A 25,403-nucleotide genomic window follows, 5' to 3' on the forward strand; every position below is an offset into this window, starting at 1 on the left:
TTTGCATATGGTTTCCCTATTCCTCATTCAGATAAAATAGATTAAAATTTTTTTTGCATGCGTTAATAAAATATTCCAAATGACATCTTGATAAGGGCACGGAGCTAATTATTGACCAAAGAGAGAAATAATAATCATTGTTGTTAAAAATCTTTAGAAAGAAACTTTTTGCTTTTGGAGACACAACAAACCCAAATGCTTATTGCTGACTTTTAGTTTTAGATGGGAATATGACAAGGCTCACTAGAAAGATAATTAATCAAGACGTTAGTGAATGTGATTTAGTTGGCTAGGCAAAATTTTAGTTCAAATCTTATCAGGCACTAAGAAAATTAAAAAGATTAATGCACACTAATGGGCTTCCTAATTATATTATGATATAAAACATTGGTCTCAGTGTCACTTAAACATGTTTTATTGTGTTTCCAGATATTAGGACATGAGCTTAAGGGGAAAATTTTTGTTATTTATATCCACCTATGTTTATATTTACCAGCAAACACAACTGTGTGCTAAAGGAGGGAGAAGATATTACACTATACCTGATAAAATGGGAATCATAAAAAAAATCAACCAAATTAATGTGTTTAGCCTCAAAACATACAATTTATTGGTTTTTAGCTTTTGCCACACTATGGCACTAGTTTTGGGAGGGGTTAAATTAATGCATAAGTACATTGGCAAATAAGAGAAATTTGGGACATAAAAGATTTATTATCATCCTGTTTCAGAAAAGAGCTTAAAGTAGTTGCAGAAAATTTGTATCACTTAAATATGTGGTCTTTACATATCTTCTCTAATTCAGGTCATCTGGATCACTATGTGAATTACTCTTTTCCTTTAACATACCTATTACAATTTTTAGTTACACATTTATTGGTTTGTTTTCTTGCTTTCTATTTTTTCCTCCCCTATGAACTGGAAGTTCCATGACAGCAGAGACCATTTGTAGGTGCCATTGCATCTCCAGGATATAGAATAATATCTGGCACTGTCTCCTTCCTTATTGTTCATTTATATTACATATTCCATGTTTTTTTATGTATATCATTTGTTTATATTATTTATTTACTTAGGAGATTCTTTTTTGCTGTTTTAATATTTAATTGATTTTATTTTTTAAATACATGACAGTGGAATGCATTAAAATTCTTATGACACATATACAGCACAATTTTTCATATTTTTGTTTGTATATAAAAGCTATTAAAAGTATGGTATTAATGAAGGCATAAAATTATTTAGACCCCCAAAAGCCAATGCAAGAGGTCTTAATATCATTAGAATTGGCATTTTCCTAAAATAACAAACTCAGAATCTAAAGGAATGTTTATATGAGACGTTAACTGCCCCTGGTAACTTGGGAACCAGAGAAAAGTATGTTTATTTGTATGAGATTTAAGAGGTGGCATTACCTTTTTGACAGTTATTATTCCTTCCTGGGTTTCCTGGTCGGTGATGACATCAAACATGTCCAGCCCCTCACCATCTGTGATGCTGTACTCAATTGCAGCATTTTCTCCAACATCAGCATCACTGGCTTTGATCCTGCCAATTGGTGTACCCGGTGGAGAAGATTCAGGGGTTTTAAATTGATATGTACCTATTAATCACCAGACAGATGTGAGTCAAACACAGACTAAGAATGCTATGTCATAAGTAATCTCTTATTCATGGGGAATGTGTTCTAAGACCCCCAGTGGATGCCTGAAGCTACAGGTAGTACTAAATCCTATAACCAGTACGTTCTGTTTTTTCATATATACATACCTATGATCAGTTTAATTTACAAATGAAACACAGTAAAAGATAATAATAATTGATAATAAGAGCTAGAACAATTATAACAATTATACTATAGTCAGTTATTTGAAGCTTAGGAGTTGTTGATGCTGGAATATTTTATTTAATATTTTTGGACTGTGGTTGACACCCACCAGGTAAGTGAAACTGCAAAAAGCAAAGACTGTGGATAAGGGCGGGGATTAGGGTAAAAACAAAACCTATTTTTTAAGAGTCCTTTAGGACATGGATGGAGGCAGATTCATTCTTTCTTCAACATAATTAACGGTGCCCTATTCTCCTTATATCTTCACTGTCATGATTGTTAAGAATATTTCTTCTGCTGAGTCTGATGGTGCATGCCTGTAATCCCAGTGGCTCAGAAGGCTGAGGCAGGAAGATCAAAAGTTTGAAGCCAGCCTCAGCAATTTAGCGAAGTTCTAAGCAACTTAGCGAGACCCTGTCTCTAAATAGGTTATATATATATATAAAAGGGTTGGAGATGTGGCTCAGTGATTAAGTGCCCCTGGGTTCAATCCCTGGTACAAAAAAAAATTTTCCCCCCATCTATTTCATGATCTGCATCCTTGCAAATGGAGAGCATTTATCTTGTTCTGTAAGCAGGCTTCTAAGTTTATGGTGTCATTATGAAAATGATTGAATTCTATAAGAGAAACCACAAGTTTTCAATGCCCCCTGTTAATCTAATCAATCAGAAAGAGGAGAGAAGAACTTAGCCAGAACTGTGACTTGAAGTCAATTACTAGGTGTTCTTTTAAAAAGTTCTTTCTGTTAATATTAGCAGAAGGTGCAAGTAAATTATAGCAATTTGGTGAATATGTCTAAAGAATATATCCTTTTACTCATATACGTATCTGGATTTAGTTGCTGAGTTAGGGATATAGATAAATACACTGAGTGATAAAGCAAATTTTTAATAACCAACTCTTTAAAATTTTATTATAATTTTTAATCTATGCATAGGTTTCTCCCATGATTATGTTTGTATTATTAATTCAAAACTTCTATTTTGTAGATAAGAATTTTCCTTACATCCTCTTCTTACAAAATTAGTTTAAGAAGACTACATGTGAATTTCAGTTTAGATCTGAAAGGACATCATTTAATTAAAACTAAAACAAAAATAAACTAGTGAAACAGAAAGTTAGTCTATTATCATATATTACACTTTGTCAACCATTCATGCAAATGGTTTTGGAAAAACCAAAACCAGACTGTGCCACCACTAAAATAGGGTTCTTGAATAATATTAATTTCCTGAGTATTGGGCTCATCCTTGGTAAAATGATAAAATGGGTTAAGTGTTTCTCTAATGTCTTCAACTTCCATTTTAAGGGCCTCCTGCACCTTTCTATATTCAATGCAATGTCACATAACAAGACACAGGCTAAGTGAAGAAAGAGTAGTTACACGTCCCCTTGGTACCAAGATGCTGGTGAAGCCCAACATAACCCTCCCCAGGGGACTGCCACACTGAAGAGCAGATTTTTGGGAAAAATGTTGGTGATCTTGATATTTTCAGGTTTCTTGGGGGAAATTTTAGCACTCAGAAAACATTTCTTACACCTCTTTTATCAGAAATTAGCTACTCTTCTATGTTGCTAACTCTGAATAAATTCTTGAAAAAAAATATAACTACTTTTTAATGATCTATGTGATTCTCCATTCTACAGTTTTTAGAAAATGCTGTGATGAAGTAAGTGGGTTTTCTATTTAATAATTGAGATAACCTTCTTACGAGATTGTGTTCGTGGAGGAAAATGCATTAAAACTGGTCCCCACTTGGGCGGCTCTATGTGAAAGAATCAAGCATATGCTTGATACAAACTCAGCATTGATGAGTGTTGTTTCTTCCTCCTGCCTAATCATAAGAGTTAATGATGTTATAGATGGCGTTTGGTATCTCAATTAACCATAATGTAGAAAACTATTTATGATTACAAATGGATTAAGTACATAGTTACTTCCACAGTTATATTTTTAGAAACAGGAAAATGATAAATCCTTTCCTTATGAAGCTTTGTGAGGATTTAAAAGAGATTACATGCCTGATTAAGTTCACAAAACATAAAGACAAGTTTTTCCTAACAAATAGCAGCATGCTTGTATACATATGTTCTGTGCAAGCAAATTTATGTCTCTGGCAGTCTTTTTTAATAAGGAAAAAGAAAATAATGATGCTGTTTTTACAACAGCCATATCAGAAATCGCTCAGCTAATTACCAAGGGAGGAACATAAATGTTCACACTTCCTGAGCTTAAGTGGTGTTGTCAACTCACTTTAATAATTTTAATAAAAGTGCCAGTTCTTATGAAGTCCACTAATTTTGACAATAATGATAATGGAAAATAAACATTTTTGAAGTCAGAGTTTATGAGACGGCATTGAAGAAACTTTTTCAATCAAATGTTCCTACTCTGGGGGAATCGGGGAGGATTGTCGTTGACATCTGTCAGCGTGATGTTCACTGTGGTGGTCCCAGATAATCCTCCCATCTGGCCGCCCATGTCCTTGGCTTGAATCACCACTTGGTACTGCTCTCTGTTTTCACGATCCATGTTAAGCAAAGCTGTTTTGATGATACCTATGGATGTGAAATTTAGGAGTGGAAAGGGATGCATTTAGAATACTTTACGGAATCATTTATTTATGCAAACAAACATAGACTGTCACTCACAATATGCAAAACACCATGCAGATGTCATTGTGATATAAAGATGATTATATACAGCCTTTATACTGAAGGATATTACAACCACATAGGGGAGAGAAAGACACATTTTAAAAAAGCCTGTAACACAGAAGAATGAACTCAAGTACAAGTCAAATCCTGCAATGGTATGGACTGCCTGTTCTATAAATATTAAGTACAGCAAAATCTAACTTGACCTATGATATAAAGGTGTGTTATGGTAGCTGCTTGATAAAAGATATTCAGGTACATTATGAGCAAATTGTTAAGAAACTGAGCTGACTTCTGGGTTCCACATGACTAAACTGGCTAATTGCTCCTCAAATACACCTACCATAATGAGTGTTCTGAGGTTTTTCGAAACCACAAAACTATGGTGTTAAGAATACACAGCATTGGTTCTCTCACAATTATCGTATTATATGATCCTGGAGAATTTAGTTTTTCCTAAAGCTTATGTGAACATTAGTTCAACTGGTCCCAACAGTAACAATTTTAAAGTTAGGTTAAATTTGTCTCTGTTATTAGGCAGTTATAAGATAATTAGTTGAAAGAACTTCTAAAGGTTTGCCTGATCTCTATATAGGGTTTATGCTTAAATTAACTTTCTTCTAAAAATCACTGGAGAAGACTTTATAATCCTCTATGGTTGCACATTCCAGTGCCTAACAACTAATGAAGCTGAAAATATCATTTTAATTTTTAACAAGAATACTTCAGACACCAGGTCAGTTTTATTCCTATCAACTTGACTTCAAAGCGCAGTGCTTTCTGTTCTCCACATAATAGTACCTGTCTATTAAATATAGGAGATTCTCCTTAGCTTTTTATCCTTTAGCTGAATAATTCTAATTTTTCCTTCTTATTGTTTTTCAATTCTACATTTTTCTTTCTCCTTGGAATTCTTCCCAAGTTCATCGCACCTTTTAATACCTAGATTTCAAACTGGATGTAGGAACCTGGAAAGGTTTGGATTTCTACCATAATAATGGATGTTTGAAAAATGTAGGAAAGAAACTTGACTCCTTTTACAATTGGCAAATACATGTGGAATTTACTATACAATACAAATGCTGTAAAAAACCCAAATCATCATCACATAGGATGCTATTCTGTGGGAAAAATACAGAAAAATGAGATGTTGAAGAAAGAATTTTTATAAGGTGATAGGTTTTGTTGTATTAGGGCCAAATCAGGATGAGCTAGGCAATGATGTAACAACAAACAACACAACATCTCAGGGACTTAACACAACTGAAGTGTGAGCTTTGCTCATGCTCTGGGAGATGAGCGGGATGCTCTGCTCATGGCAACAGTGGCCATCCAGGGTAACCCCTTCTCAACATAGTTTTCACGATCACTGGGACAGGGGAGGGGGGATGTGGCAGGTTGTGCAACAACTCTGCATCACTGCCACATTTTATTTGCCCCAATCAATCAATCAATCAATCAATCACATGGCTATGTCTAGCATCAGAGCAGAAGAGAGAGATGCAGTCTTACCCAATAGCTAGAAACAGAAGAACCAGAATATGGGTAAATAGCCCTACCAGAAAGGGTTAATCTTTTAGCTTCACCCCAAACTGGAAGAAAAAGAATGGACTGCATAATTTTTCTGAATCTGCCCTATATAAATATGTTAGATGAAAGGTTCATTGTCAGATTTCTTGATTAAAATGATCTGGATGTCATGCTTACAAATATATCATTAGTGTTTGGCAGAAGAATACAAGAAAATTCAATCATGCTGATTGTTTTTATTAAAAAATATGCTAGCTCAGCTGAGCATGTCAATTAAAATTATAGATTATAAAAAAAATAAATAAAAAGTAAGGCCAAAAATGAATTCTTACCTGTTTCTGATTCAACTGAAAAATAGGGCTGTCCCTGTAGGATACTATAGACAACTTTGGCACTGTTTCCGTAAGTTGGATCATCAGCATCGGTTGCCGTGACTTGGACAACAAATGTCCCTGTAATGACACAGAAACATAAACTGAAAACAAATTAAGGGTTTTCCATATTTCTTGATACACACATAAAAAGAAAGCATGACCTTAATTTGTGTGAAGTTATCATGACAAGAAAGAGGTGAATTTCAGTAGGATGCTAGGTTAAAAAGCCTTAGATTCTTAACTCTGAAGGGGTGTAACCAACTAATAAATACTGTGAGGATTAGGTTGAAGAGAAGCATGGAGTGATCATGACCTTGAGTGGAACTCATCCCAACCCATCTCCAATGATGGATTTGACTGGATTATTGCTGTAGTGACTTTTTCAAGTCATTCAGGACTAAATCAATTAGCAACTTGCATTACTTTGTCCATAGGCATGAGCTGAGAAGCTTTCTATTCTTTGGGCCACTCGTGATTTTGCTAGAAGTCCTGCATCATTGATGCTTTGTCTCCTGGACTATAAGGTGCTGATGTGAAGCCACAAATAGCTATTTGTGATCTGAAAAAGGCCAGCCTGAGGACAAAGCTGTATAAGCTTAAAAACAGCCAAGAAACACCCAGAATTCCAATAGCTCTGTACAAAGCCCAGTTTACTTTTGGATTAAAGTAATGTGACCAGTAATACTTTTATTCTTTAAACTACTTTGAGTTGGGTTTCCTGTTACTTACCATCCTAAAAAAATACTTTATCTGGTAATTCCAAGATCCTGAAAGACCTTGAACCTTAAGAGGTACTTAAGATTAGATAAAGAATGAATTCATAAACATCTGGCAGTTGTAATTTCAAACAATGATTATAATTAAATGCACAAATAAGACTAATGTATCTTAGGCTGGTATTCTTAATTTAGGGACAATAGTCACCTTATAATTTTCAAAGTATCCCTAACTGCCCTGAAATCCTGTGCTAATTTTCATGTGTATGCTTACATGTGTGTTTCACTGGAAAGAACATGCACATATTTTATTTCACTTTCAAAAGGCTTTGTGACTTTCAAAAAGAACGAACCCCCCTGGTTAAGACCATTTTATGGCTGCTTTTGATGATCCTATTAGGTAAGCAGTGGGCATAGTGTTGGAGTCCTCCTATCCATGAAAAGGGCAGAGAAGTCGCATCTAGGGAATATCAGAGTTGTCAAGTCGCTTTTGCGACACCTATAACCAATTTCAGTTATTGAACAGATGAATTGTTCTCTGTTAGGGTTGAATGCTCTGGATGTCTCGTGCTGCTGCATGAGATACAGCACCCACCTTGTAATTTGGCAAAGGAGGAGGAGAGAATGCTAGCATCACAGGATTTTAAAGAGAGAACTAACAGAAGCCAACAAACACCAGGCTCTTATTTGCATTAATACAAAATATGATTGCTTTCGGAATGTGATTAGGTAGATGTTTTAAGTGCCTATTAGTTGCCAGAGATTGTACTAGGGGGTCTGAACCTGTTTTCTTATTTAAGCCTCAGGATAACCCTTAGGAGTTGACATTTATTATCATTATTTTTTATAGATACAGAACTGGAGAATCAAACAACTCAGGCTCAGAGAGATCAAGTAATTTGCCCAAGGCTACACTGCTGGTTATTAGTGTAGATGGTTTCAAATTTAGGTTTGTTTGGTACCAAAAAATCCATTTTCACCTCCCTGATGTTGTTCCACTACCTTAATGAAATTTCTTTAAGATGCTTTTATATATTATACTAATTGCATATTAATTTATAATGATGAATATTATGCCTGCATAGAAATTAGAAAAAAAAAACAACCTTCCCTTTCTCAAGAAATGTATGTCACTGTCAATTACTTCCATGTATTTGTAAATTGGCTATCATGGCTTCAAAAGTGAATGTCAGGCCCTGGAGTTGTGCAGTACATGACTGGGTGGTGCTGGTGACAAAGCTGTCTTTCATTAATTCTTTTTCCCTTTTTTATCTAGAGGAATCTATATCTATGTCTCTCTCTCTATATATATATATCTATATCCATCCTAAGAAATATTATACTTCCTAAGAAATCTTCCTCTTCAAAGAATTCCAACTTCTTCTTTGCTTTAGTGGTGGCTTATGATTTTTCTAACAAAGCAAAGTGGCTTCAAGCAATGAGATGAGCAATTTCCTCAGGCGAAAATTTAGATGCTTTACAAATCATTTCCCTGGATTGGATATTTTTCAAGTCTTGGATCTGTGAACTACAATCTCTCTGAAATCTGACTGACAGAATCATAGAAAAGTTATTATGTAATTTCAGCTCTTCTGAATATGACAGAGTGAAAATAAAAACAACCCTGTACATGAGTGGTTTAGAATTTGCTACTGTCTTCCATGAAGTATTTTAATGTTTCAAAGAATGACATCACTAGGATTTTTTTCTGAATTTAAATCCTGTTTACCTTCTCACAATTTAACAATCTAACAAATAAAATCCACACACACTAAACTTAAAATTGGCAGTGAAATTGTGCATACGATATTAATTTCACACATTAATGTCATGAAAGTCTCTCAATTTCCAGTTGTTAGTAAAAGGATATGCCCCCACATACCATGTTTTTATTTTTTAGTTGTAGATGGACACAATACCTTTGTTTTATGTTTAGGTGGTGTCCAGTGATCCACATGTGCTCTTTCACTGAGCCACAACCCTAACCCCTATTTATGGATTTTTTTTTTTAAAGTTTTCTTGAAATCTCTTTTCCAGATTTAGCTACTTAAAACAACCATGACTGTTGTTCAGACTGAACTATAAATTCAGGTTTTATTTTTCACTGGGGAGGTATTCCCCTGGAGCCTAATATTCATGTGGATGGAGAGAAATGGACAAGACTGCTGGCTTTGTCCAAGAAACAGAGGGAGTATGGGGCGGAGAGAAAGCAGATCTAATGGTCTCACTTCTTACCTCTCACCCCGGCTGTCCCTCATCATGAGAGGAAATGCTGTTTCCTTAAACTTAACCACCAGATGAGATGGAACTAGCATTAGGCAGCATGATGCACTTACAGAAAGGACATATGGATTGTTTGAAAGTGTGATAGCATCTCGATTCTTTCAACTCGGTACACGTAGCTCCTACCCTTTTTAACTTGGTGGATGCCCTAAAGGAGAACAAGTTCTTGGTTGAAGTCACATCTCACTCACCGACATCAGACATTTCGGGGACAGTGGCTGTGTAAACGTCCTTGGTGAATATTGGTTCATTGTCATTGATGTCATGGATCTTGATAATGAATTCAGACTCTGGCTCCACGGGTCTCCCTGTCCTTCTGTTGATAGCTTGTGCTCGAAGGATGTAAACGGGTTTTTCTTCCCTGTCCAGCCTTTTGGTGGCCTGTATGTCGCCTGTGTTTTCATTGATAATGAAGAGATCTCCTGCTCCATCTCCTGAAAGGATATATTTAAGTGATCCATCTCCTCTATCCTGGTCTGAATGTAACTAGTGTAGGGAAAAAAAAAATTAAAGAAAGTAAAAGTCAAGCATGTCATCCTAAACTGGTTTGTTTTTATGAGCATGCTAGGTTCATTTAATGCTTTCTAAGGCATACAGCTATTTTTTTCCTTGCTATTTTCATAACCCCTCAATAGTAAATGCCATATATTAATGAACATGCTTCCTTATAATCAAAGAACTTTCTAGAACTAAAACAGAGCAGGGAAATTTAGTTACCTTCTTATTTTGGAGAAGGGAAAGGTAAAGGCCACAGCAGTAGTTAAGATGCCCAAGGACATATAAGCCTGGCTGGAAGGAAACAGTTTTCGGATTCTACTAATACATTCTTACTTGCATGCACACAAACATATGATATAAGTGATATACTATTTTTTTAAATATTTTTTTAGTTGTAGATGGACACAATACCTTATTCACTCTTTTTTTTTTTTTTTTAATGTGGTTCTGAGGATTGAACCCAGTGCCTCACACATGCCAGGCAAACGCTCCATCACCGAGCCACAATCCCAGCCCAAATGATACACTATTGAAAAAAATCTTTGGTTTTCAAATCAGTGAGACCTGAGTACATTCTGCCTCTGGGTAATTTAAGGAAGCTAGATAAACTCCTTGGGTCTTTGGTGATGGAGATTATAATACCTTTTCTGGGAAGATGTGATAGTCATTTATTTACAAACCAACTCAAAGCATTTGAGAGACATCTTCCGTGCTGCCATGAGCAATATCTTGAAAACTAGCACACTAGATAATTTATGAGGTCACTTGGAAGAATAAACATTTGACATTCAGATTTTAGTGTAAACTAGGAAAGGGTTGTCTGACACGAGGAGCCAGCCTAATGTTGAAACAGATGGCTTTATAAGGTGGGGGCTCCCAGCTCCTGAGGGAGATTGAGCAGGGGCTCTGCTCTGGTGAGTCACTCTCAAGTGAAATGAGATAAGGAAAGCTAGGATACCACAGAAACAGAGGTGGTGATCCTGACCTGGAAAAGTGATCCACCTTTCCTACTCCAAAGATCATTCTCACAATGTTGAGTTCCGGTGCTTTCCTTAATTCTGTATTGCCCACCCAGCACAGGTTTAGGTTTTCATATCATCTATTTGCAAGTTTTCTAAAAGTGCTTTTTGTTGAGCAGAACCATTTAATACCTGGGTCATCTATATCAATGACACATGGTTTCCTAGTGGGAGGGTTGTGAATCTCTACTTTGTTTCAGCTCCATCTAGACAGAGAAGCTGTGTTCCCCAAACAAAGGCAACAGCAACAGGTGACACTCTGCATCCTCATGGTTAACACATAGAATGCTCAGAGTGGTGTCCATGACACATCCGGAAATCGACTCTCCAGGCAAAAAGGGGCTTAGCAAATGCTCTAACGAGCCTTCCTAAAACTGTTCCATGGAATGTCATTTGCACAAAATGGAGAGAGAAAGTTTCCTGTGGCCCAATAAATTTGGGCAATACATTATACTCTGCTTCTTTCTTGGAAACACCCATTGACATATTAAAGGCTGTGAGTGCCTACAGTTTGGAACTGTATTTGGCTTTGTGTAACCCAGTGTTCTCGAGCTTTACTGTTTAAAGAGTCATTTTGGGGTCATCTTGATATGCCCCATGAATAGTTTTCCATGAAAGATTCTTTGGGAAACATGAGCTACATTAGTTTATCAGGGTAGAGTCAAGAAACCCCGGGTTCCAGTTTTTGCAGGTATTTCCAAAATCACATCCAGCTCATGTGAGTGTCAGAAGATTAGAATTTGAGGGCAAGAAGGAGCCCTCTAGGTGATTCAGTGCAACTTTCTCATTTTGGGATATAGAGAAACCATGTCCAGTGCCACATATCCGCAGCTAGCTAATCATGGAGTTTGGGAATGAGAATATTATTCATACAATTAGTAGCTTTGGAAGCTATTTGGCAGGAATAATGGAAGATAAATGTGAATGGGGAGGAAATGGCTTAGAAGGAGACAAATGCAATAAGAAATGTAAAACAAGAGTATGCCATGATTTGTGTAATGTGATATGCTAAGGAAACGTTGAAACGTTGACACAGAAAGAGCCACCCGGGAAAGTTTAACTCTCCATTGTCAAATCCTAATGACTGAAGAGTGCTCTTAAAAAGCCATTTCATTAACTCATGAGTAAAGCAAGCAGTACCGCTGCCCTGCAGATCCTTGCTCTAGGGCAGCTGTGGTCAGCAGCCTGGTTCAGGGTTGGGAGTGCCAAGTGCAAGTCCCAAGAACAGGTCACGTCCATTTGCTTTCCCTCACCGAGTGCAAGACCACAGCAGAGCCAATTAACCTCTCTGAGCAAGGACCCTCAGTAAAATGAGGATAATAAGGGCTCCACAACAAAGCTGCTGTGGAGGTCTCATTAGAGACCAGATACAAACACCGAGTTAATTGCCAGGTAAGCATGCATTAAAAACACGGTGTATGTTTTATAAATTACAAAGCACCTTCCAAACTAAAGATATCAATACTATCGTTCTCTGTTAGTTCATAATCGGCATGGTTTTGCTCTTATTCTGACTTTGAAAACTTTGTTTTGAGGACTTGGAAAACCTAATTTTGCAAGCACCCCATATCTCTGAGGTAAAATAATCTGTTATCAAAAGCCTATATTCTTCTACCTGGTGGCAATTTGCTGTCTTCACATGTGATTTATGATATTCTGCATTCCACTAGATTATACACTCTCCTTGGCCAGTTCTTTCATCACTTCAATATGTAATTGTTGCACACTTAGTAGGTGAATACCACATCTGATCACAAGATTTATTCAGGTAAAAGTAATCAGAAACTTATTTTTAGCTGTCAGGAGAGACCATTTCGATGACTTATAGAACAAACACCCGAGACGATACAAAGGCGCAAGGAGATGCAGAGAGAGGGTGCGGATGGGGATTGCTCTGCAGATCACAATTCTGATTTATCAATATTTGAAAACTAGTAGGGAGATGTACCTCTTCACTCAAACATTGCCTGATAATAAAACAATTTAACCTGCTGCCCTCTTCTCTCCCCCCACAAAAAGCTTTATTGGTCTGACCCCGGTGTGCAGAAACCTCCAAGTGCCTTTCTTTTCTCCCCATTCTCCTCCCCTTCCACGAACACCCCAGGGCCAGTCCTTTCTAGAGGAAAAGTGGGAACAGAAGCCTGCAGTGCCCATGAAAGTGGTGGCGACAACCAGACATTAGGGGTTTATTGAGCACTTAGATTTTAATTGGATTTTTGCTTTTGTGATGTCATTCATCACGGCCACTGTAAAAGACAGAAGTTAAACAACAACAAATAAAAGGTTGTAGCCTGCCCGTGGCGTGTTTTTACTAATTTCAGTTTAATGTGGCTGTTCCATTAAGTTTAATCATCTGGTTCACTTTTAATGATTCACCATTAAGTAAAAATTATCCACTTCCCTCCAAAAGTCACACCTCACCTGTGGCGCCAGGACTCCTTGCTACTGTATCTGAAGCATTCTGTGCTGGAAGAAGTTCAGGGTCTCTGTTTTTCTGTACACTTTTTCCTTTCTTTTTAGAAAAATAATAGCTGTGCTGACTTGGCAAATAAATATAGGCATGTGTGGTGGCTGGCTGGCCCCATGAAGGGTGTCACCAGGACTGGCAGCATCCTTGCCTGCAGCGCTGGGTGTCCCTGGGGATGAAGCATCTTTTTACCTGCTACAAGTGCTGACTTCCAACCTAATTTTGAATTAAATCCAAGGGTGTAACATTGATTGTATGGATTTTCTAGTGATCTATGGAGCCAGCTGCTCTATCACTCCTAGTTCCTGTGTGTCACTGAGTCACTATCTGAGTCAGTAACCAAACTGAATCTTCTGAGAATCAGCATGTTTAAGACAGAAAACAGTCTAAGGAAAAGCTTACCTCGGTGGCCTATGTAGGTGCCTTCAACAGCCAGAAAGGAGTTTGGGGAAGGAAATACGTGATGTCTGCCATGAAACACTGAATTGCGGCTTATGTGTTTTTAGAGTGTTAGTGCAAGTGTAATTCGGTCCTCTGAGAAAGTAATGGTTGCTGATTTGAGATGACCTGGGACAATTAGAGAAGAGCTGTGGTGAGAAAATGCTGTCTGACTGAGACCGAGGTGGAGAAACAGCAGCTAAAGGAGAGAAGGCCTTCATGCTAAACAGGTTGAATATTATTCTAAATTAGGGAAATCATGATCAAATTATGCCAAATTACGGCATAACTGAATTTAATATGCATATAGATGTTTGTATCTATTCATACATCTCTCCATATAATGAATGTATACAGAATGCTAATAAATAGACTTAATGTTGGGAGGCTGGGGAGAGCCAGTTGGGTAGTGTTTATGTTAGGAAGAAATTATGTTATGTGCCTGAAGTACATGGCAGAGATTAGAAATTGATTCTGTTTTAGAGATTATAGGATTAAGTCAATAAAAATGTCTTTTAATAAAATTTCATATGACAAATTTCACCATGCTGTATTTGAATGTTAATGATTTAGCATGAGTTAACTAATTTTTATCTGAAAATTATTTCATAAATGAAAAAGTTCAGGGCAGCATATTATTGTAGTAGGGAGCTTGTTGTTCCCCAAACCCCTTTAGTTAGTTAGCTTTGAGTTACTGTAACAGAACACTTGAGATAACAGACTTATAAAGAAGGAAGGCTTACTTTGACCTAGAGTTTCCATGGTCATGCTCCCATGCCCCCATTCCTTTGGGCCTGAAATAAGGCTGAATATTATGGCTGGAGAGTGGTAGAGATAGCTGCTTCTCTCATAATGATTAGAAAGCAAAGAGGGAAAGGGGAAGGGACTGGAGTCTCAGTATTCCCTGAAAGGGTATACTCCCACTAACCTAACTTCCTCCAACTAAGACCCCCCTCTATAGGTTCCACCGTCTCCCTGTAGTTCCATGGGCTGGGGCCAACCCTTTCACACATGGGCCTTTGGAAAACAGTTAAAATCCAATCCATAGCATCCCTTCTCTGTTTGTTCTATAGTAGTTAATGGTCTAGGCAGACTCATGGCTCTCCAGTCTTTTGATAAAATTTTCACATTGTAATATGTGTGAATGTGAAGGGCACAACTTCAGTGTCCCCTGCTCGGCAAGAATCGGCTTGTTCTAGACGTTTTGTCCCCACAGCCTGCAGTGGTATGAGGAAGAAGCTGACTTTCTCCAGGCTGATGAGAACAGTACCTGGGGAGATGGCAGAACCACAAAATGGAAGGACCCTGGGATCTGGAATAACCTCCTGTCTGACTATCCTGTAGTATGAAATAGAAACTACCCTACTCAGCCAGTATCTTTTTGATGTTTTCTGCTGTTTTCACCCTACTGCAGCAGCCTCTTGGAACAAGGCAGAGATGTAAACTCTATGCCCTACTTATCTCCAGAATCAGAAACTCAGCGGGTGCCAGCCGGCAATCTGTTTTAAGAAGCCCTCCAAGTAATTCTGAAGAGAGCAAAGTTTAGGAGTCACTGCCTTCACTAGGACAATCACAATGGCCAAAAAACCTGGATTTGGGCAAGAGAAAGAAATGGGTGAAAGTCATGCTGTGTATTGGTGGTGTAACCTTGGGGAACTAAGTTCACTTCCCCAAGTCTCTGTCTCTTCATCCACATCCTGGGAATAATAATGATACTTTAACAGCAGATTACTCTGGAAATTAATAAAATAATGTACATAAAATACTTAGGGTCTCGCTCAGAGCAAGCCTTCTGTAAATTACATAAATTTACTTCTTAAACTGCATTCATAAACATGAAGTATTTAGAAGGTGGATTTGAAGAGTGGAAAGATTTCAGTCCAAATTTGGAGTTTCCTATTAATCAAGAAATTAATTAAAATCTTGAGTCTTCATTCTGGCATCTAAAAGACAGTCTTGCTTGTTCTTCCTCTTCTATCTGTCCCCTAAATGTTGGTGTCCCTTAGGCTTCAGTCTTAGACTCTTTTCTTCTACACTCCACATACTTTCCCCAAATAAAATCATCTACTCATTTTCATTCAACCACTACCTATGTGCCATCAATGCCCAAATCTGTATAGAACCCCAGGGCAGACCATTTTCTTGAGATCCATAGTCAAGGATATATTTACCTCCCAGGCAAGTTTCTTAGATCATTTACATTCAGTATGTCCCAGCTGACTTTATCAATTATCGCGCAGAGATTCCCTGCTTTTGCATGTCCCATCTCAGCAAAGGCCCCTAGGAGTCATCATGGACCATCCACTCTGTGGCCATCCCCACGTTCACTAAGCCACAAATCCTGTCATTCTACCTCTTTCACATATCTTATATGTATCTTGACTCACTTAACTTTCTCCATTTCCACTGCTGCCAACCTGGTCCAAGCCATCACCATTTCCACTGGTCTCTTGCAAGGAGGCCTTCCAAAACACACATTCAGATTAGAAAACCTTTCTAGTTGGCCTCTGTTACCAGACCAATTTAATGCAACAACGGCTCTGAAGATACCACTTTCTTTCAATTAAATATTTCAGTGTCTTCTCTTTGCTCTCGGGATAAAGCTCTTTAATGGCACCTCCAATGACCATCCTGGCCTCTGCTCCTCTCTTCAGCTTCATCAGTTACCATGTTCCTTTGAACTCTCCTTGTTTTAGCAACACTCAAATTGCAGGTTCTTTCATATCTAGGTCCTCCTTCCATGTGGTCCACTTTGAAAAAAAGCTCTTTTAGCATCTTCACCTGGTTAATTCAACTAGTATGTCAGGTCTGCTTGATTTATCTCCACAGGGACAATTTCTCTAAGTTGCTAGACTCAGTTAGATTCTCCTATATATTCTCAATTCCCTACTAAGCCTTTAGCCTCTTCTATTTTTTGATGACCTGTTTTATAGCTATTTCCCTATCTAGATCATTAATTCATAAACGAAGGCATCAAATCTGTCTGGTTCACTCTGTATTCTTAGTACCCAACATTCTGGCACAATATAGGTCCCCAATAATTAATGATAGCAAAAAGTGAATGAATAAATGTTGTAAAGGGTAACTTGGATAAGATATCAATGACGAATGAAGGTTTTTGGCACATAGTAGACAATTGATAAAACTTAAGTGTTCTCCATCTCTTCTTTCTTGCTTGACTTTAAGATAGATAATTCTGTATTTTAAGAATATACACACATTCCTGCAGTTGCCAGATAATTCAGTAATTACTATCAAACAGTAGGCACATGGTCTAATCTGAACAATCCGAGGGAGTAATTTAAGATATTGCCTTAGATCTAATAATTTTCTTTAAAAATCAATTAAATATCTCTACAATAATAAAACCAACTTGTGTTGGATTTCTTGACAAGAGTAGACTAATTATAACTACAGAGAGTTATAAACACATTGAGTATTGGGCCAGAAGTTATCTGTTAATGGTGAAAAAAGGTCAAGATTTTACTGAAACATGTTTCAAGTATCATCCTGTTGCAGAAACTAATGGAAAATGCCCCATTTCACAGAAAAATTATTCTATTATAAAATCATTTAACTCCGTCAACCAAGACCATTTAAAAACATTTGTTGGCCTGAAGAATCTCACAAGGCAATGCACAAAAAACATCTGATACCTGTCTTTTATAAACTTGCAATTTAGGCTTGGGAATGCTGACTCTCATACATACAAAATTATAGAATAAAAACAGAATGGCCAGAAGCAGCTATGCATGCCTGTGATCCCAGCAGCTCAGGAGACTGAGGCAGGAGGATGGTAAGTTCAAATCCAACCTCAACAACTTATCCTGACCCTGTTTCAAAGTAAAAAAATAAAATGAGCTGGGGATATGGCTCAGTGGTTAGGCACCTATGGGTTTAATCCCTGGTACCAAAAAAAAAAAAAAAAAAAGAAAGAAAAGAAAAAAGAAAAAAAAGCAAAACAAGACACTAGGGTCCTGTTATTAAGTGATAGTTAGAAATAACATGGTAAATAAAAAGATGGTGGATGGCTGAGAAGAAACTTGTGAACTGGACAAGATGGAATCAGGGAACATGTGAGTTCTCTGATGGTTTAGGAAGACTTCTTGGAAAAGCTTAGGTTACTGATGGGAGAAAAATGACTTCACAACTGTACGAGTGCATGGCAGGGTTTCAAGGCTCAGTGTGGGAGAGAATCAGAGGAGGCCTTGAGTATCTGCCTGGGGTAATAAGAGCCATAAAGTTAGTAAAAATAGAAACATTCCTTCCCTTCAGTTGAAGGGTCACATATTTTCTCATACTGTACTGAGATGTGCACGGGAAAATGTGGCTTCTTTATTATTATTATTACTTTTATAGCTTATCCCTCAAGCACTAGTCCTGTTGAACTTTAGAACTTCATATAGGTTGAATACTGGGTCCAAAATTTAGTGCAATACAATAAAGTCTGCCTGATTCAATAATATGGTCTCCTTAGATAACTCTTTTAGACAAATCTCAGTCTTTCTGCTTGCTTTCTCCTGCTTCTTGTCCAATCCAGCATGATACCTGAGTATATGAAAAAAAGAGGCCCACCTGCTGTGTCAGTGGAAAATGTGGGAGTTATTGTACCCAAGGGCAGTCCTTGTACTGCTCTCTGCCCCCTACCCCTACCCTGACCCCTACCCCATCTGTAGCCAATATATCCCATCCATTGCCTTTCTCAGTGGCTTCTGTAGTTTGGGCAGGTGGAATCATGACCTTGGCTGTCCAGAGTCCAAGGTGGCCAGTTTCATCCTGCCTCCTCCATCAGCATCACATCCCCCAGCCCTGAGGTCTAGGTGTGACTTCTTATTGCCCTTGGCATATGTGGTCCTTGCTGCAGGATGACTTTGCCCTCAGTAGACATTATCTATGGGATCCATCCACTCCCTCCTTTCCCTACTGAAGCCCAGGAAGGCTGCTGGGAATGAAACAGGGTTTCTCCTTTACGTGATCACCCTAAAGCAAAATGGGAACAGTAGAAATGAGACTGTGTTTGTGTGTTTGGTCGTCAAAGCACCCAATTGTGAAATTCATTGGTTTCAGGAATACCCCACCACGTGTTTTGGGAGAAGAGAGCAGAGGTGGAAACATGACCTGCAGCCAGAACTTGACATAGGTAACGTTTAGTGACTCCATTTATAAATGGGATTGGTGAGTTTTATTCTTATTGGCCAGGATCACCCCTTGATATGCTGAAAGGGCTCTAAAAATAATTTAGAAGACAATTTTCTCCTCCTTCTCCTCTTCCTCCTCCACTGGGGATTGAACCCAAAGCCTTGCACATGCTAGCAAACACTCTACTAACCAAGCCTACTAACTACATCCCTGGCCCTTTTTATTGTTTTGAGACAGGCTTTTGCTAAGCTGTCCAGGTTCACCTTGAACTTCTGAGTAGCTGGGATTACAGATGTGTGCCACCATGCCCAACTCATATCCCATGGTCTTTTTCTATTATAGCACGTTGTCTCTTAAGACATGAAAAATTATATTTCCTATATAACAAACTTAACTGATTTTTAAAAAATATTTACTTTTTTAAAAAATTTGTAGTTGGACACAATACCTTTATTTTATTTATTTTTATGTCATTCTGAGGATTGAACCCAGGGCCTCGCACTTGCTAGGGGAGCGCTTGACCACTGAGTCACAACCCTAGCCCCTTAACTGATTTTTATAACAGTAAAAATAGTTTATTTAAAGCATTCTTATATAATTCATCATTTGGTAATTGTTCTGGCTGGGATTTGGTAAAATAATAATAGTAGATATTTATTAAGTACATACTATGAGCCAGGAAATGTGCTGAATTCTTCACACGGATTATATCATTTGTTGCTCATCATGGCTCTGTTCTTATCCCATTTTAACTGATGAGGATACTAAGACAACATAAGAGGTAACTTCTCAGCATCACACAATAAACAAGGGCAATGTTTGAGTCCATGTGATTGAAACTCTTATTCATATTTTTCCCCTTGTAGGTCTTTACATTCAGTTCTATGAGCATTCATTAAAAACTTACACTGTACCAAATAGTGTTGAATTACAAAGATTTGTATCTAATTTTTTGTTTTGTGAAATTATTCTCTATGGACATTCTGAGTTGGACAATTGCTTTGGGGATTGTCCTGTGCATCATAGGATGCTTGGCAGCATCCCTGGTCCTTACCTACTAGATGTCAATGCCTTCTCAATTTATAACAACTAAAAATATCTCCATATATTGACAAACGTTTACCAGGGCCACAAAATAGAGAATGTTAATCTGTCTGTCTGTTCATCTGTCTGTCCATCTACCCATCTTTCTATCTTCCATCTTTCTTCTCAATATGTACCTTGTAACTTTTAAAGTCCACTTAAATAATACTATAAGGCATTTTACATTTGCAGAGATTCCATGACCCACTTGATTCAATCTTTTATCTCTTGTTAGATTTAGTAACTACTGAAACAGACCTTGTGTGATATGAAGGGGAAATTCTGACAAAGTGCTAAAAGCAAAGGAATTTTAAGTCTAAATGTAGGAGAAATTTATTAATTCCCTTGACATTTATTTTTTACACTCAATACCTTGAATTTAATGTCAAAAGTACCAGTCTAACTATTGAATGAACAAAACTTTGGTGCTGTTGTAGTTGTGGTAGGCAGAATAATGGTCTTTTCAAAGATGTCCATGTCCTAATTCCCAGAACCTGTGATAATGTTACCTTATGTGGCAAAAGGATCTAACACATGTGATTAAGGTGAGAAGAGCATCCTGGTATATGCATGTGAGCCCAATGTAATCACAAGGGTCTTAATAAGAGGAAGGGCAAAGTTGGAGTCAGAGAAGGAAATGTGATAATAAAAGCAGAGGGGAGAAAGGGAGGGAGTGGGGAGAATATGAAAATGCTATGCTGCTGGCTTTGAAGATGGAGGAAGGGCCATAGGCCAAGGAATGCCTGTGGCCTCCAGAAGCTGAAAAAGGCCAGGAAACATCCTCCCCAGGAGCCTCCATGAGAACATCTTGCAGACACCTTGATGTTAACCCAGTGGACCCCATTTCAGACCTCTAGCCTTCAGAACTGTGCGATGATCCATTTATATTATTTTAAGGCACTACATTTCTGGTAATTTTTTATAGCAGCAGTAGAAAAGGAAATGAACTTGTTGCACACTTAATATGTATCATGTACTGCAGGAATGCTTTTGTGTCACCTCAATTAATTCTCCCAATGACTCCAGGAGATAACCTCTATGCTCTCTCTCTCTCTCTCTCTCTCTTTTTTTCTTTATTAGGAAACTGAGGTCAGAGAGGTTAAGTAATTTGCTCCAAGTTAAGGGTGGAACCAGGAACCATGCCAAGACTTGCCTGACTCTAAAGGCTAAGCTTGTTCGAGTCAAAGCATATTGCCAAAACAATACTCCCTGCAATGACTATAAATATTTCTGGATTCTTTGTATTTATTATATTAGGCCCCAGGCTAAGTTATTTGTAAATTCTATTGGCACAAATGATACAAACTGTAATAGATGTTATTGTTCATTTGGGATTTATCAATTAAACAAATGCCTTCTGGTTTATTAACTGCATGAAGTTATTTCCCAAAAAGGCATTGTTTACTGCCTTTTGCTTGGCTTTTGAAGTCCAAGGTCCTTCTTGTCTTGGCAGACTGTGACATTCGTCTTAGCTCCTGCTTAGTCTAACATTTTCATTTTCAAAAAGCCGGTGGTAAATCAAGCTAAGAGGCAGATTCCCAGTCAAAAATTGATTTAGTAAGGCATTGTAACTCACCAATTATAATCCTACCTTTTTGCTCTACAGTGTAATCTCTTTAGCCATTGCCAAATCTAAGGACACACACACACACACACACACACACATGCATGCATGCCTTGTTTTCTCTTCTTCCTTCTCTCTGACACTCACATGCCTAGGAAAAATATTAAAAGATAAAATGTAGACATTTCAGACATGATGATTCAAATGGGAGAAACTTTCAAAAAATGTGTTCCTTAATAGCTTTTCCCAAAATGTATTTTTCTTTCTTTTTTCTTTTCCTGCATTACAAGGGATTGAACCCAGGATCTCCTCACACATAGCTAGGAGAAAGCTCTACCACTGACCTATATCCCCAGCCCTTTAAAATGTACTTCCCTTGAAAGGAAGAAAAACATGTTGGATGTTCTTATATGCTGACTCCTACTTAGGATCTAAAAAGTTAAAGCTCTATCTTTATAAAACAAATAGTTTGCTTGAGGGAGGGACTATTTCTTACTCAAACTCATAACTCTCAAGCATTCCGAATGTGCACACTAAATGATGATTAAATTGAATTCTGTAACCTGCTTATACAGTCAAGGAAATAATGGTAAAGAATTCTAGGAAAGAAGATTATGGGCTCATTTATGAGTTTTTCTTGCTTTGAAACCAGCTGTAAGTTCTTAAATGATTTCAAAAACTCCTTTTAATTTTTTTTCCTTAAGGAAACTAATAGAAATGATCAGTGAAGAGGAATGGGCACTGTCCCATGGCCATGCTGGCCAAAGTGTCCTCACCGTGATGCCAGTGGCACAAACTCCAGTGCTCTTCACCCACCTCCAGCTTCTGAGCAATTATGTCATTTCATTGGCCACCATGTCTAAAGAACTCTCCACAACTTTATCATCTTCTTAATTTTGTGGCATAAGGAAGATGTTAGATTCAACCCCATCGAAACAGGTGGACTCCAGCCCAGTTTTGGTTTTCTGCTGGCAAAACCCTGTGTTCCCTGAACCCGTCTGACACTCTGTTTTCTCTCATGCAAAAGGAATGAATCATGCTCAGCTGGAAGAGCAGTTATGCAGATCGATTGAGGAACGCGCGGGCATCTGAGTGTTTTATAAACTGTACAGCCTGATAAAATGTGAGAAAATATTATCATTGCTCCTTATCTCAGTGCAAGTTTCCTGCAATGAAACTCTGAAAAGAAAAAAAAAAATCCAAGATGCCTCTTTGCCTGCCAGAGAATGATCTCTCGTTTTTTTTTTTTTGGTCTCTCCGGCATCCAGTAACTTAACTTCTTCTGTGGGCGTCACTCACTGGTTTGTATTGCAATCAGCATTTGGATGGCCACATTGCCATTTATTTCAATCCTCAAGCAAATGATGTCTTCATTGTTAAAGAGGAGATAGGACTGCCTAAAGAAGTCAACTCTGCCTGGTCACCTAATTTTCTGGATTTGATTTTAAAACTCTCTCTTTTTAAGAACGGGTAGATAGGTTATCATGGAGATAGTAACTTTAACACAAAGTGAAAAGTCCCTCCCACTCCTTTAATGTAATACACATGGTTGGGAGAATAGGCAAAATGTTGAAGATACAGATTGGATAAGAAAAATTATGCTTTACCTGATTTCTAAAAGGGAAGTCGGCTTTCTGTAGAGTATATACCTTCATTGCTCCCCTGACTCCACCAAGAATGAAAGTAAGCAAGAAATCAAGCTAATCAGTCCACCCTCAGTTTCCAGATCAAGTAAGGAAATGAGCCAGACCCTTATGTTTTACAATTAAACAAAACAAAACAATCAAACTTGCTAAAGTTTTGAGTAATTATATTTTAAAGTAGAACTTTCTCTGCACATTTTTGTTCATGTTTCTTTTCTAAATTATACTCATAAAATAAGTGGTAGAGCTATAATGAGATTATTTTTCAGAAATGATTCTTTTTCTTGTGAAAACTCTCAATGTTGATTAAAAGGTACAGTTGATTAAAAAAAGAAGGAGAAAGAATTGGCCTCAATATAGAATATTTTCTGTTTCTATATTTATCACATTTCTTTTGTATGTGTGTGTGTGTGTGTGTGTGTGTGTGTGTGTGTGAGAGAGAGAGAGAGAGAGAGAGAGAGAGAGAGAAACATAACAATCAATTTCCTCAGGTCCTAAATGATTATTTCTCTTTTACTGAACACTTGAATTGTCTGCACAATGTAGCTTCTTAGGAATTTTAAGAAAAAGAAATTTGCTTTGCATTGGCTGGCTCTCTTTGACTTTTTCTTATTTTGTATATAACTTTCCTCTACGATCCTAAATATCTGATTTTTATTTGTTAAAGCCTCAAAGGAACCTACTTTTATGATATGCCATTTTATTTGTTACTGCTTAAATATTTTAATTTTTCTTGTTAGTTTATACACATACACGTGTGTTGTCATTGGCTTTTCCTGTTTACACTGAGGAAGCTTCAGTTGCTTCCTACTGTATCATATTTGTGCCAGTTTGATGTGAAATTTACAGAGGTAGTCTCCAAAGAAGGAATTTTATAATAAATTTGGTTTATACATTTACCATCTAATAAATACATCCTTCAACTTTAAGACTTTGGATTTTTGGTTGTCAACCCGACACAAAACACTATCAATGGTAGCCAGACTCTAGTGTGCTTGAGTCTGCAGTGACCCTATGCATTCCTACAGTGCTTGCCAGAACAGGGTTGGAATGGGTTTAGGCCTTCCCATGCTCTATTCAGAGCAAGGTCATAGGAAATAACAAAGCCAAAACACCACCACTATCAATGGTAAGCATATGAAAGCCTTGCATTGCAAACTGGGAGCTGAGGAGCTGTAAATATAATATGGTAGTTAACATTATGATTTTATACTATACTTGAAATTGGCTAAGAGAATAGTTTTTAAAAGCTCTTACCACACACACACACACACACACACACACATATGGTAACTATGTGAAGTGAGTGATATGTGAATCAAGCTTGTATGTAGTAATAATTTCACAATGTATATGTATGTCAGAGCATCACATTAGATACATACAATTTTTATTTGTCAATTATATTTCAGTCAAACTTAGAAAAATTGGAAGGTGACTTTCAGATGGGAAGGTGGATGTTCATCTTTTGGGATCACCTATAGCTTAATTCAAGTGGTATTTGGCTGACTTCAATGTGTAAGAGCTGTCTCAGGCACTACCGGGAATATAGAGATCAGTAAGACCTGTAGTCTAGGGTTTTGCAGAGTATACAAATATATATGTTTTCAAAAGCTAAATTCAATATCTTAAGTAAAATTGAAAGAATAGCCTTGGGACTGAATACAAAACACTACTTGATAGAATTAAAGTCAAAATTCATTCTTAAACAAGGAATTAATTATTTTGTTTTGTTCTTGAGAAGATGAAACATTCAGGTAATTAAATAATGAAATCAACACTAATTTCCCCATAATAAAACTTTGGTTCAGAACAGTATGGCAGCGAAGATGGCGGCGAGGGGAGTGCATTACCCCCGTGTGCTGCTTCACTGTGTGGGAGTATGACAAGTCAGGACGGCTAAAGGATATCTTGTTAGGAATTTCCAGCAATAGTGGGGTGCTCCGGAACCTGGAGGAAGGATTTCCATCGCACGAGGATCGGCTACGGGGACTCAAACGCGAGAGGTTTGTCGCACGGAGGGTAACTGCTTATTCAGCAAATCGCCCCGCGGCTAGAGTCTGCAGTGTGCGCTGGGATAGAGACGCAGGGTTACAGCGCTGCAGTTTCTGCCAGCCGCGCAAGCACCGTACTCAGGGCTGAATTCTGGGTTCCAGACGGGG

At 37.7% G+C, this 25,403-nt stretch overlaps 1 protein-coding gene across 2 annotated transcripts in view; it reads right to left on the reverse strand.

Moving 5' to 3' along the window:
* Cdh6 (cadherin 6) overlaps nucleotides 1-25,403 on the reverse strand; it is a 132,452-nt gene that overhangs the window by 20,451 nt on the left and 86,598 nt on the right. For both annotated transcript variants that reach the window (XM_015496393.2, XM_048802955.1), the window contains exons 3-6: nucleotides 9,582-9,876; nucleotides 6,350-6,469; nucleotides 4,221-4,388; nucleotides 1,416-1,603 (exon numbers count right to left, since the gene is read on the reverse strand). In XM_015496393.2, the coding sequence (XP_015351879.1) occupies nucleotides 1,416-1,603; nucleotides 4,221-4,388; nucleotides 6,350-6,469; nucleotides 9,582-9,876 (771 nt within the window). The remainder of the gene's footprint in view (nucleotides 1-1,415; nucleotides 1,604-4,220; nucleotides 4,389-6,349; nucleotides 6,470-9,581; nucleotides 9,877-25,403) is intronic.

The sequence above is a fragment of the Marmota marmota genome, unplaced genomic scaffold, assembly GCF_001458135.2.
Source record: "Marmota marmota marmota unplaced genomic scaffold, marMar, whole genome shotgun sequence".
NCBI classification, from domain to species: Eukaryota; Metazoa; Chordata; class Mammalia; order Rodentia; family Sciuridae; genus Marmota; species Marmota marmota.